The 14,734-nt window shown below is 39.3% G+C and overlaps 1 protein-coding gene across 2 annotated transcripts in view; it reads left to right on the top strand.

Annotated features, from left to right (window-relative positions):
• The window catches only part of LOC149076871 (uncharacterized), a 175,400-nt gene extending 166,862 nt beyond the window's left edge, over nt 1–8,538 (top strand). For both annotated transcript variants that reach the window (XM_089244595.1, XM_089244596.1), the window contains exons 13-15: nt 1,790–2,071; nt 3,643–3,744; nt 5,919–8,538. In XM_089244595.1, coding sequence (XP_089100721.1) covers nt 1,790–2,071; nt 3,643–3,744; nt 5,919–6,047 — 513 coding nt within the window. In that variant the 3' untranslated portion in view covers nt 6,048–8,538. The remainder of the gene's footprint in view (nt 1–1,789; nt 2,072–3,642; nt 3,745–5,918) is intronic.
• Nucleotides 8,539–14,734: the final 6,196 nt, after the last annotated feature.

Genomic DNA, 14,734 nt, shown 5'->3' on the forward strand with positions numbered 1-14,734 from the left:
TGGCCCCCGCTCTGTCCCTCTAGGCCTTTTGTAGGCCTGTTGTTCTCTATGGTGAGACTTTTTAATGTAGACATCGCAGCTCACGTTCGCGCCTCGAAGTTGAGAATCGCAGAAAACGAACTTAAGCATACCACCACTGCGGCACCCGTGGGGTTCGAACCCGGGACCTGGCTATGCAAGTATGACCACTCGACTACCACAACGGCATATATCACGTGACTGGTGTGCGAGCAATTCCAAGATAATCCCCGTATCGAAGAAATACTTCCTATTCTTTTTTATTTTACAACGACAATGCTTCTTTAAGGGCCGTATTCACCGACATAGTTTGAACTATAGTCACAATTTTTTGATAAGAGATCGACACGGATTGGTTAAATTCGGGTTTTTAACCAATCTATGATTGGTTGATTTGTTATCCAAAAATTGTGACTACAGTTTAAACCATATCAGTGAATACGGCCCTAAGGGATCTAAATACTTTTTTTTGGGTAACCGCTAATTTCGAATTACTACATTATCAAGAGGGAAATGTCGGCTCTCACGTAAAAGCGAACATAATTACAGAATTTACACATAATGCTGAAAATACCTTGGTAGAAGATATAATTTCGAGTGTTAATGAAAGAAACCGTTTCAGAATTTCTTGTTAAAAAAAAACGATTTCGAAATTATTGAAAGAAATTATTTCTCATTATCGATGGAAATCCATAACCAATGAAAAAATTTCAGAATCACTGAAAATACACTTGAGAATTATCGAAAGAATTGATAGAAAGAAATAATTATTATTTTTTTTCAAAAAAATATATAGAATTGGTGAAAGAAATAATTTCAGAATTAATAAGAACCCATATTTGTGGGATGAAAGTAATGAAATAAGAAAAGTAAAACTCACAAATTTATTGAAGGAAACAATTTCATAATAAATCAAGTCTTCGATAATTTGTGGCCCCTGATTAACTCTAGGCCCGTTGGCCCATCTCTTAAGAGACCCCACTTTACTTTACATTAAATCCATATACCTCTTATAGTTCTAAATACTGTGGCTTTTAAAATTATACAGAGTGCCTTGTAAGTGCTGGCACGGCCTTTATCTCATCAACCGTCCATTTCAGAGGTATGATTCCTCAACCTCTGAATGCTCAACAGGTGTTCAAAAGTTACCCTATACCAATTTTGAGAGTGAAAATGTAGTGTGTAACGAAATAAAAAAAATCTACATTTTTTATACGCCCCCCACCGCTCCAACTTACAAGTAGAGAGTTGGTGCCCTGTCTCGCCTGATGCCAACAAAAAATTCCTGTTTGCGAGTGCAATATTCACAGAGATATTGGAATTCGAAAAACGAAGGAAATTCCGGAAAAAATAGAGTTAAATGCGGGTAAACCGGTTTCTCCGCATTTAAGGCTGTTTTTCCCCAAATTTCCTGCGGTTTTCGAATTTGAATAGCTCGGTGAATATTGCACTTAAAAACATAGAATTTTTTGTTGGCATCAGGAGAGACAGGACAACAACTTTCAGATCGGAAGCTAGAGGATAGAGGGACCGTATGAAAATTTAAATTCCTCATTTTGCTACACGCTGTGTTGGTACGCGCACTCAAAACTTGTGCAGACTGATTTCTGAACATATTGTAAGCATTTTTTTTAAAAATTAGAACCATACCTCTATACGACGAACGGTTGATCAGATAAAGGGCAAATTAGGACTTACCGGCCACCCTGTGGATCGTATAGTGGACGGATTTCTGGTTGATTTTCAAATTATTTTTTTGTCTTCCCTCTAGATGGCCATGGAAATCCTACAGTGGAGCAAAGAAGAGATCAGATTCGTGATGGCCGGCAAACTGGCTTTCAGCGCGGCCGCCGATTTCACCAAATCCAGAAGGGGCAAACCGTTCAAGTTCACGTCCAGCCACGCTCTGCTGGCCACGCTGGGCAAACCGAACAGTAACTACAGGCCGGATCTGGTCCACGACAACAGCATCCTGTTCCCGAGGGACACCGGCATTAGGGACGCCACGCTTCTGCTCATGAAGGAGAAGTACGGCAAGTACAGCCTCGCCAGGGTAAATCACCTAAACTCTCAGTTTTATCGTTCATTCAGAACTACTGTATATACATACAGGGGTGTCCTGGGTAGAGGTATCCAAAAGGAATGGCTTACAGTGAGAGAACCACACGTGTGATTACGTACTTGCATATTTAAGGTACACTGAAGAGGGTTCTCCTCAAGGTTTTTTGCAGATTAATAAATTACATCTTTAAAGGCTCTGCTGATCTCATAATGGTAGTCGATCTCTTGCAACACCACCTATATAAGAAGGCCTCCGCACGAAGCTCGTGACGTCACTAAAGAAGGCCATCTCAGTGAGTCATCTTTTCTCTTGCCAAGTGTTTAGCGGCATATATGAGGTGTTATTATAAATCAACTACTGCGCAGTGATGTACCCTGTTTCAAATTATGATGGGGGACTCCACATTCCAATCAGTTCGTTCGCCGCGTTTAACACTCGTCACTGATTCAAATTCAGCTTGCCAAAGCACCCACTGAACCATCCTTGCGTTGTGGCATCCATCTGCTGAATACTACTACTTAACCGTCACATGCATCTCTCGTGACGGTCCATGTCCGTCGTCTAATTCACCAACTCTGGCCATATCGCTATATTTCAATCTACTGCCAATAATGAGTTGGGTTGGAAATGAAGGCGCCATCTATCAGTGGTCGCCTCAATCTTATTAGGTGAAATATCTTGTCATCTATATTCTTCCCCGGGTTTAAACCTGGGACCGTGATGGCAACTTTCACGATGGCAGACGAGCATTTTACCCCCAAGCCACTCGGATGCTGAAAAAATCCTCCGTCCTCTGGGGCAATAATAACGAGTTGGTGCATGCCCGAACGTGTGATCTGAGTGCATGTATGGCAACACGCACTCAGTAACAAAAACAAATAAATACAACATACAAATATAACTGAGTTATGCTGGTTTCATGTTATACTGGAGCTGCCGTCTACCTGCTATATTATGAAGTGAAAATGCCTGACTTTTAGTGTTATGTAAGCCAACTAAGTATCGCGTTGAAAAGGTCTCTGCCTGCTCTCTCTTTTTCTTTTTTTTCTAAAGAGATTTTTAAAAAATGAGACTGTCTTGCATCCACTCCTCGGAGTTGGAAAACCGAAGAAAACCAACTTCAGCCGACAATCTCTGTGACCCAACGGGGTTCGAACCTGAATCTTCGTGATGAGAGTCCAGCACGATGCTAGATTCCAGAAAGAGACGCACAGTGGCTTCACATACCGACTACTACTTAACCGTACATGCACCTCGTACACATTCCTCTGCGGAATTTAATTACTGACTGGCAATCAGCATTAGACTCCGACGAAAAGCGTCTCGAAGTAGGTTTCGACAGTGCGCATGCGCAACCTCGGTGGAAAACGTGGATATAAAACTCGAAGCAATATGTCCTGTCGAGGGTGCAGCGCTTTCATAACTAACATGTGCGGTTCCCCCGTTATAAGTCGTTGCTTTTGGATACCTTTATCCCGGACAACCTGTATTATATAATGTATTTTTGTATGCGGTGACAATATTGACAGAGTTTCAATTACAATTCATCCAATATTTTGCAGGAACCATTGCATTTGGGCAGTTGCGTCGTCAGCTCAGAATTGGAAGAGGACGACATCATTGAAATCCAAGAGTATACCACGAAAGATTCCGTGTATCTCAAGGTAAAAATAAATCCTGCTTATGTTTATTATCTGATCATATTAAGGGTTGATCAAATGAAAGGGTGACAAGAATCCTTGACGATAAAACATGCGCGTGACAGTCAAAAGTAACTACTTCGGGGCTGACGCCATATTGTGTCGCAATCCCGTGTTTGTCCTTCTCAACAAAGGCCTATTGATATCGATCATATTTTCGCGATGCCCTTCACCTCAGTGTCTGAGGGTAACCTGCGTTCTTTAATGTGCATTTTGAGTAAGTGTGGGTTAAGATAGTGAAAGGCTGTGTGAGGTGGCATATGGCCCACGTTTTTTTGACCATTTTTCTTTTTCTTTCTTTCAAACCGAGCACAACCCAGGTCTATCGCCATGGACAATTTACTGCCTAGTGAGTTGTGCCGGAAGTGTAACTGTGTGTGTACCTTACAGTCTGAGTGCGTCTGTAGTGTTGTGTTTGATTTTTCAGTGCTGTTATCTATATATTTCAGAAGTGAAGTGAAATGATTGAGTATTTGTACGTAACCGGTTGCTCTTTGTGGCGAGACTATTTAGTAGGGAGATCAGCTCGCATTCGCACCTCCAAGTTGGGAACCACAGAAAACCAACTGTGGCGATGGGGATGGGGGGGGGGTTCGAACCCGGGATCTCGCGATGAGAGTCCGTCACTATGACCACTCAACCACCACAGTGGCTTAACATACGTGACGAGCTGGAATCGAACCCGCAACCTTCGGATTGCCAATCCGACCCTCTACCGATTGCACCAGAATCGGTTTCTTTGACCACCTGCTTATATATCTTCGTTGACGCAGATCGGCGGGCCATGGTTAGGAGGAGGAATCTGTAAGGTGGACGTTCCAGTACTCCCCAGTGAAATTCGGCAAGAATATTGGTTGGTTGTCGGGACGCATAGAATTGGGCATATAATCGCGCAAAAACCACCCACACTCAAAGTTCCACTACTTTAGTTGTTTATCGCATCGGTGCAGACGTTTTTGTTTTCTTGCAGTATACGTTTGACTACTACTAAACCATACAAGTCTACCAAAGACCATTGCTGATTGAGGTTTTTTCCTGTCCTTGGTCTTCAACTGAAGCTGTGGAATTGCTACCACTGCTATTTAACCGTACAGGCACCTTGTGAACATTCCTCTGAAAAATTTTCAAATGAATTGGTACATGCCTGGGTGTGTCGTTAAGAGTGCATGCATGGCCTTAGCGTGCAAGTTGTCCCATAAATTCATAAACAGTTGAAAAATTCATAAAAATTGAAGGAATTAATTATATTTTTGAATGCGGTTTGCAAAAAAGTTCTTCTCACGGAAAAGGAATTTCTTTTGTGCGGAAAAATAAATTTAGTTCAAATTTTTGAACTAAAGATGTGTGGCAGATGGCAGCACTACACATAACAAGCATTACAGAGAAACATAAAAAACTTCACGTCAGGTTTCACTACACGTACACGCACATTCCCGCATGTACCGATTCGTTGGGGGGTTCCGCGGGGGGGGGGGTGTGGGTGGGGTGCATGTGTGGTGTAGTAGTAGTAGGTAGGGCCTCCAAAAAATGGCTCGGGGATCCATGATGTTCTTAAGTCAGCCACCTCGTTGGGCAATTTGCCTGTTGTGGCGTTGTATTTGTATTTTGTTGATCTAGAACAAACACTGCGTGAAAGTAAATCACAGAATTCGTAAAGCTTCAGCTGGTGATTCGTGGCCAAGGTGAAACAACTTCACTGATAGTGCTGTATCTGCCACTGTCAACACCCCAACGATAACCTTATGTAAGGGCCAGTAACAGGGAAATTTTTAGAAATGAGCTGTTAATCGTACACCTTGCATTTTTTAGGATTCGCATATTTTCAGTCCTTTGCTTCTGTGCAGCGCCCTCTATTAACAAAAATTTGAACTTTTTTCTCTCTTTGTATACCAAAATAAAATCCCTCTTCGCGAGAAAATAACTTTTTCACAAACCACATTCAAATATACCAATTGCTTCAATTTTTTATAGGATTTTTAAACTATTTACACATTTATGGTACACCCTGTGATAATCGTGCATACGGAATTCGTGGTTGTTACCTATGATTGAAATCTATGCGAGTCATGTACAAAACTATTAAAATGCATCCACTGAAACCTATTAAATGTTTTTTTTTGTCCCTTAATTTGATACAGGCCGAATGCAGAAGCGACGCTATCGACTGGCTGAAGCAACTGAGGTATCACGCCAAGGATCTGGGTACCTGGAGGAGGAGAAGAAACGCACTCGCCAACATCATGATCAACGGAATGGTTCGTCAATGAAACGTTCCAGCAACCAAAAGTCCTTTTTAGAACTCATGCTTGCAAGGAAAGGACAACTATACCAGCTATAGGCTACGGTCGACACCTGGTCGTTCAAAGATCCAAAACTTGGTGATTGGCAGAGTGTTCGAGCTAGACTGTAGCCATCTAGTTAGCTGTACGTACCAAACTCTCCCGGTGTTTCTCTGGCAGGATGACCCATGAACGTCATCCTACATACACTATGAGAAGCCATATCTGTGTGTGCGTGTGTGTATATATATATACTGTACATTTGTGAGTTTAACAGAATGCGCATGCGTCATAGACTATGAACACGTGGATTTCGATAAATAACGAATTCGGCATTTCGTTGTTATGTACATAGACAACGCGCATGTGTGTGTATGACCTCTGGGAGGCAGCATTTGCACAAAAAATAATACGGGGTGGGCGAAATGTTCATAACACATTTCGAAAACTAATATAAAATGAAACCAATGTATAATTATGCGGTCTGCAGTAAAATGCTGTACCATTTTTGATTGGTCAACACTGAACAACTAATATATAAATGAGACTTCACAATAATCTGTGCTATCGAATGTGTGGATTGAAATTAAGTAAATTTTAGATGGGCTTGAGCTACAAAGCATGGAGCACATTAGTATTTGGCAGTGGTGAATTCATAAAAAGACGGCTTTAAGATCCATTATGTACTTTAACTGGTTTTTTTTTTGTAGAACAGGGGTCTTCAACGCATGACCCGCGGGCCACATGCGACCCTTAAAGTCTTACATAGTTACAGAATTCTTAGGAATACAAAAAACAACGGAAAATGTGTTCTAGAATTAGTAATTTCGTGAAATCACTTCTAGAAAACATTCCAGAACTGATGAGAAAAATAATTTCATAATTATTTCGCAATTAATGAAAAATTCATAATTAATAAAAAATATTTCGAGAATTATGAAAGAAATATTTTCAGAATGAATGAGTTCACAATTATTGAAAAAAAAAAAAATTTTGAAATAAATGAAAATTATTTCCATAATTGTTAAAATATTTTCAGAATAAAATGCAAAATATTTTTAGAATTTATTGATGAAGGTGGAAACACCAAAAAAGTAATTTCGGAATTGATGGAAATTCATATTTAATGAAAAAATTAATTTCAGAATTGATGAAAATCCACTTTTTTTTTTAATGAATAAAGAAATTTCAAGATTAATGGAAAAATTCATAACCGCCGAAAAAAAATAATCTCAGAACAACTAAAATTCTCGGATAGCAACATAAGGGTCCCCCTCTATTGCCTGGGAGCCCTGGAGTCCATTGGGCCCACCCGTTTAGACACTAAAATGTGATAATCTAGATACCGCAGTACGACTTGTTGCCTGTTGGGATTCGGGCTTTATGGCTATTTTTTTTTTGTCCCGCAATATCTGGAAATATGATGACCATGATGTAGAATGTTTGCTGTTGTTAACACGTTTCATGCTAAAACGTCATCTCTACGTGAAATTATGAACTATATCAGGGGTTCACAACCTTTTCAGTCCGCGCGCCAGATATATTATATTTCTGCAGTCTTGCGGGCCAGAAACATATATGAAATATATAAGGTTACCATAACACACTGTTTTACGGGTCATCACGTTATATTATGACCTTGTTTTACGGTCATTTCCCGACTTATCTATAAAATGTCCCGTCTTTCCCGATTTTCAACGAATTATACTTGAATTTGTACTTTTTACAGGAAACCAAGGATTGAGATTATAAATTCTATGATGATAATTATCACTCTAATTATCATAATTATTCATAGTCAGAAATATATTCATTTCACATATTTGTCAAACACAATTTTTTTTTTTTTTTTAATGAATTACATTTTAAGTGAGTTTCAGTTTTCCTTTGGCTAAAATTAGCAACTTTACCGCTCCTTGAGAATTTTTTTCGCTATAATTATCACCTTTGACAATTTCTTCGGCTGCAATTGATAACTTTATTTCCCTTTGACAATTTTTCTGGTGATAACTCATACGATGGCCCGTATGGATCCCGATTTGCCGTATATAATACAGGAAATATGGAATATAAAAAGGAATATAGATATATGGAAGGATATATGGAAATATAAAAAGGAAATATGGTCAGCTTTTTACTACTGATACTTTTTTTTCCCGGAACACCTTTCGCGGGATGGATGAAATACTTTTCCGGACCACGTTTGGTACGCGGGCCAGAGGTTGTGCACCCTGAACTATATTATCTCACCCCTCCCTCCCCCCCCCCCCCCAAATCAAAAAATTCATCACATCCTTAACTCTACGGCAAGCATTTCACTGCAAACTACAAGCTTTAACAGCAGTTGGTTGATTTTACGTTGGTTTTTTTTTAAATTTGTCATGAGCTTTTGGCCGACCCCGTATCTGGTGACAAATCCCTGGTGTTAGACGTCGGATATTAGCAATTTAAGTTATCGGTTTAAAAAAAAAACTGAAAATATAACACTAATATATGTCCACGATGTGTGGAACGAGTCAAACCAATGGACATCATCGCTTTGATTGTAAATATAAGATAGTATCGGTATATCATTTTGAATCTTATAGTTGTGTCTACTATAATTAATTATAATACTAGGTGTTTTTTAATTTGTTTTTAGTCATTTAAAAGAAAAAAAAACTTTATTATATAATAACAGAGTTAGAAATCGAGCCAATCGTAACAGTGTTTGGAGATCACGTGACGTAACCCGATGTTTTGAAGATCGATAATTTTACGAAAAGAATTATTTTCTCTTTACACTATTTATTTTTATTTGACGAATAAAAAAAACACACATTTGTTTCAAACAGAAAAGATTCTCTGTCTATTATTTTGTCTTTTTGTGCCTGTTACGTAAATGTGATACAGTCGAATCCCGTTTTAACGAATACCGTTATAGCGAAAATCTCGTTTTAGCGAACACTTTCCTAACCCCCCCCCCCAGATAATTTTACATAGGAACAATGCAAAAACCTGGAACGAAATTTCGTTATAATGAAGTGATATCTCCGGTGTCTTGGCGTTCGTTATAACGGGATTTGACTGTATATCAGTTATTGCATGAAAAATGGTTATTACGAATAATCTTCTCGGTAAAGTTCATAAATTTACTTTTACCTTTGATTATGCATATTACCCAAGCGTCGTTAGTTAAGGTTGTTGAGTGAGAGTTAACACAAACGGAATGCAATCATAAAATTTGTCAAATAGAAGTTCGTTGTATCGAGGTTCGATTGTAGAATTCGTCAAATAGGAGTTAATTATATCGGTGTCCGACTAAATTTGTAAAATTTGTTTAATAGGAGTTTGTTATACTGGGGGTTATTGGGGTCTGATTATATACGCAATAAAACTTGTATAAATCCGATTCATCGGGGAATTTGTTAAATGGGAATTCGCTACATCGGGGTTCGTGCGTTAAATTTGTTAAATAGGAATTCAATATATCGTGGTCCGATTTCAGAATTTGTCAAATAGGAGTCAATTATAGGAATGATTTCGAGGTGTTTGGGACAAATTCGTTCACTATATCCGGTTCAAACTTCTCTCAAATACGGTTATTCAAATAATAAATCGCAATGGGACCAGTTTATGATACTTGCCAATACGAAACGATAATTATGCATAATAACCAGCAGATGTGATGAATATAAGACGATTTATCATGTGGGAATTATGACACTTGTATATTATGCATAATCGCCGGTAATAGTGATAAATTTGAGTAAATTTAGCAGACTTGCCAAAGTTGCCAGAGATTATGTATAGTAACACATCGGTTTAAAACCACTGACACACGAAAATATCGATTAATAACAACGACCAACAAAGTTTCCATTTGTTAAATCAAGGGTTCTTAACCTTTTTAAGGTCCACGGTGACCCCTTGTGATATGGAAATGACTCGTTTTCTCGGAGTAATATCCAACATATGACGTGAAATTGATTGTTGAAATGTCAAAAATTGACGTTGAACTATTTTTAACCAAGCGCTTCCAGACCACTTGAAAATTTTCAAGGACCTGCAAAGGGTCCGGCGAAAAACTTCACCGATAGTTATTTCATCCACCAATGTCAACATCAAAACTTCATGTAAACGCCAGTAAGTCCGGGATTACACTTTAGAAGTTTGTTAAAATTTATTTTATAAAAGTTGGAAAAATACAACCAATAAGAGCATCGGTAACATTCCAGCAAAAGCAATCGATCACCTTATTGATTGTATTTTTCGAGTTTTATAAAGAAACTTTTACTAGCGAGGGTTTCTTTCTGCCCACCAGCCTTTCTGTTTGGCCCACCAGAAAAGTAAAGCCTTCACTCTAGTGGATAATAACGTATAGTTTGTTTTTTTTCGTCAATCATTACGAATCCCGCTACACTGTTGGATACCCTTTCTTCAAAGTGGCCCACAATAGTTAGAATTCCTTATAAATTCCTGCGATTCCTTCAATTTTTATGAGTTTTGTACATGAGGCGTGGGCACGTGACGGTCTTGCATTGCACGTACGTTAATTAAGATCATTTTCACAAGTGCATTAATAATTAGTCCTTGATACTATTAGGATGGGGGCCATGTTTTAAACGGTTTCGTTATTGAAATCATCTAATAATGGTTCATCGCTAAGCATTTTCTTTGTATTGGTAAAGCCTTAAATGAGCACACGTGCTAGGAATTCGATGTATAATTCCAAGTTAATCAAGATAATGAACCAAAAGAGTCAATTTTTAGGAAAAAGCTCAATACATGTATTGACTCTTACAAAATGTCAAATAGATATGAATTTTATTTATTCACAAAATAGCTTAAAAGTATCTTGGAGCGGCGTATAAACACGGGATGCGCACGGCGACTGGTCTCTAGTCTCTAAATCCTCGCTTCTCCTGGGGGTCTCTACATTTGCTCAGTCAGTCAACCACTTGATGACTGTGCTGCCATGTCTATGCTGGTGATAGGAGAGAAAAAAATGCGAATGTGTTACACAATACGTCGCACGTACGGTAGGGGGGTCCGCCCATAAAGTCTTGAGTATTTTAAAAATTCATAGAAATGGAAGGAATTGGTTGGTACACAGTCGAATCCAGTTATAACGAACGCCAAGAGACCGAAGAAATCATTTCGTTATAATGAAATTTCGCTATAAATGAATTCCATTGTTCCTATGCAAACTTATCTGGGAGATTGTAAAAGTGTTCGTTAAAACGAAATTTTCGCTATAACGGTATTCATTAAAACGGGATTCGACTGTATTTGAATGCAGTTTGCGAAAAAGTTATTCTCAAGGAAGGGGATTTTTATACAGTCGAATCGCATTATAACGAACTCGAACTCCAACAGACCAAAGAAATCACTTCGTTAAAATGAAATTTCGTTATAAAGGAATTCAAAGTTTTTTCGCATTTTTCCTATATATATTATCTGAGGGGGATTAGAAAAGTTTTCGTTGAAAAACGAGATTTTTGCTACAATTGTATCCGTTAAAACGGTATTCGACTGTATATATAGATACTATACAGGGTATCCTGTAAGTGCTATCACGACCTGTATCTCATCAACCGTCTGTCGTAAAGGTACGATTCCAGTTTGAGAAATGTTCAACAGGCGTTGAAAAATTACCCTATACCAGTTTCGAGAGTGAAAATACAGTGTGTGACAAAATAAAAGAATCTAAATATTTACACGGTCTCTCTGCGCACTCCAACATCCAATTAGAAAGTTGTTGCCCTGTCTCTCCTGATGCCAACAAAAAAAAAAGTTTAATGTTTCTAAGTGATATTCGAATTCGAAAAACGGAGGAAATTTGGGAGAGAACAGCGTTAAAAATGCGGAAAAACTGTTTTAACCTCATTTCTAATTGGAAGCTGGAGCCCAGGGGGACCGTGTAAAAATTTAGATTTTTTTATTTTGTTACACACTGTATTTTCACTCTCAAAACTGGTACAAGGTAATTTTTCGACGCCTGTTGTGAACGTTTTTTAAATTGGAATCGTACCTCTACGACAGACGGATGGATGCTATAAAGGCCGTGATAGCACTTAGGGGCCATTCAAGTATTACGTAAGCAGATTTTCAGCCATTTTTGACCCCCCCCCCTCCCCTCCTTGTCAGCAAAATTTCGTCAGCAGCTTAGAATATTTCATATCTTCAAAAAGGGGTGATGACGTAAGCAACCTTCAAACCCCCCCCCCCGTCATCAAAAGTCAGCAAATCCGAACCCCCCCCCCCCCTGATGCTGACGTAATACTTGAATGACCCCTTACAGGACACCCTGTATATACAGTCAAACCTCGTTAGTGCGTCACCCGGTTAACACGTCACTCCGCTTACCGGGTCTTTTTTGGGAAGGTCTCAATTGTCCTTAGGCAGGAATTGCCACAGCTATGGCTTACTCCGTTTAACGAGTCACTCCGCTTACTAAGTCATATTTTTGCTCTCTCCCAAGAGTGACTCATTAACGAGGTTTGACTGTATACGCACAAACACATATGGTTAAAAATTAGTTCAAATTTCTATCGATAAAGGGGGCATTGCGCGAAATTAAAATCACCAAAGAATTCTGGACGAACTTTCTTCAATATCCTCCGTGTACGAAACGTTTGTAAAGCTTCAACCAGTAATTCGTGACTGAGGTGAAACAACTTCACCAATAGTGCTTTATACACCAGTGTCAACATCATAACGAGAGTCCTTTGTAGGCACCAGCAAATGGAAAAACTCAGACACGAGCTGTTAATCATGCACCCGGTATGTGATAGGACTCCGACTACGCCCTCTATCGGAACAATTCCTTCAATTTTTTTATGAATTTTTAAGCTATTTGAGAATTTTTATGGTACGCCCCCTAAAATTCTTATGGAGACGTGAAAAAGAGCTTGAAAAAAATCAATCTGAGATTTACGAGTTATTCTTTTTCCAATTAAATTTTCATTCTTGAAACAAAAAATTTGTGCGTGAATTCACGAGATAATTTACTAAGGGGCCGTTCAAGTATTACGTAAGCAAATTTTTAGCCATTTTTGACCCCCATCCCCCCATCAGCAAAATTTCGTCATCATCTCTGCCCCTCTGAATCCTAACTCATATTTTCATGAAGGGTGGTTGATGACGTAAGCATTATCCAAACCTCCTCCCCTCCCCCTTGTCATCAAAAGTCAGCAAATCGGAAACCCCCTCCCTCCCATCGATGATGACGTAATACTTGAACGGTCCCTAATGACCATCGCATGTGAGCTTGAATAAGATCTCGGGGAAATGTGCGTGTTTTTTATTCCGTTCATTCCGATTAACCGACTTGATGGGAATACACGAGTCTGTATTGAGATAATTTAGATAATTGTAAAAATTCGATATTACGGTGCATTATGTGATGTCAATAAAGAATGAAATGAGGTAAATCGAACATGTGCGGTTTCAACATTTATTCGCGAAAAAATTCACCGATAGACAGCAATAGAGTTACCGCCGGAAAGTTTGTTTTTACCGCCAACAATTCACCTCCTCCACGTAATTTACCGATAGGGAAATTCATCACCGATAACAGTTCACCACCAATGAGTGAGTGACCGAGTGACGGAGCAGGTGAATGAATATGTGTGAGCGATGAGCGAGAGTGAGTGACCGAATGAGTTGGTGAATGAGCTAGCAAAAGAAAGTTAGTGAGTGAATCATTCCTCTGAGAGACCGAGTGAGTAACTTTATGAGTGACCGTATGAATCACCGAGTGAGTAACCTTATGAGTGACAGTAAGAATCCCCAAGTGAGTGAGTGACCGTATGAATGACTGAGTGCAGTGACCGTATAAGTGGTTAAGTGATTGGGTGAGTGACTGAGTAAGTGAGTAATCCTATTAGTGATCGAGTGAGTGGGGGAGTTACCAACTAAATGAGGGATTGAGTGAGTGATTGGATGAGAGTGGTCGTGTGAGTAAACCAGTGAATGGGTGAATGATCGTATGAGTGAACCGGCGAATGGGTGAGTGGCCGAGTGAGTGAGCGATTACGCGAGTCAGTCACCATATGAGTGACCAAGTGAGTAGGTGAATGGCAGAATTGATTGAGAGTGGCCGTATGACTGACTCACTGGCTCACTCACCTGTTCATCTACACACTCACTTAGTCGATGAATTGCTTGCCGGTGAATTTTCCCAGCAGTGAATTGTTGGTGATGAATTCTTCCCGCACGGCTGCTTCAAATGACTTGTGTGTGTGCGCGCGTGTGTGTGAATTTCCCCCAATCTCTCTCCCCGGAATTCCAAAAATCTCCCGAATTTTCAATAAATTTCCCAAAAATCACAACTTCTCTATATTTTTTGAAACTCCGGAACGGAATAATCCGTTTCCTTCTGCTTTCATTCTTCAAAATTACGTCATATGCGCTGAGCTAATTTTTGGATGACCATAAATGGCTCATAAATGGGGACCATAATATTGACCGTAAAATGGCCTTTTACGACCTTTACATGCTTTTTATTGGTTTTTGTTTGAGTGCAGTAATGACAGATGATTTAATTTTCTGTTGAGAGTGATAATTGGCGATCGTTTGACCTAAGGCTCCTTCAAATACCAGGCTGACTCATCCGCCATCTCTGAGCGGAAGTGCGACTTTGGTGTTATCGCTATTCCCTATCCTATTTGGTCTTCTACGATTTCCAAGAC

This window comes from Pholcus phalangioides, unplaced genomic scaffold (assembly GCF_987345545.1).
Source record: "Pholcus phalangioides strain wild (caught in Gottingen) unplaced genomic scaffold, Ppha-v1.0 ptg000015l_1, whole genome shotgun sequence".
Taxonomy (NCBI): Eukaryota; Metazoa; Arthropoda; class Arachnida; order Araneae; family Pholcidae; genus Pholcus; species Pholcus phalangioides.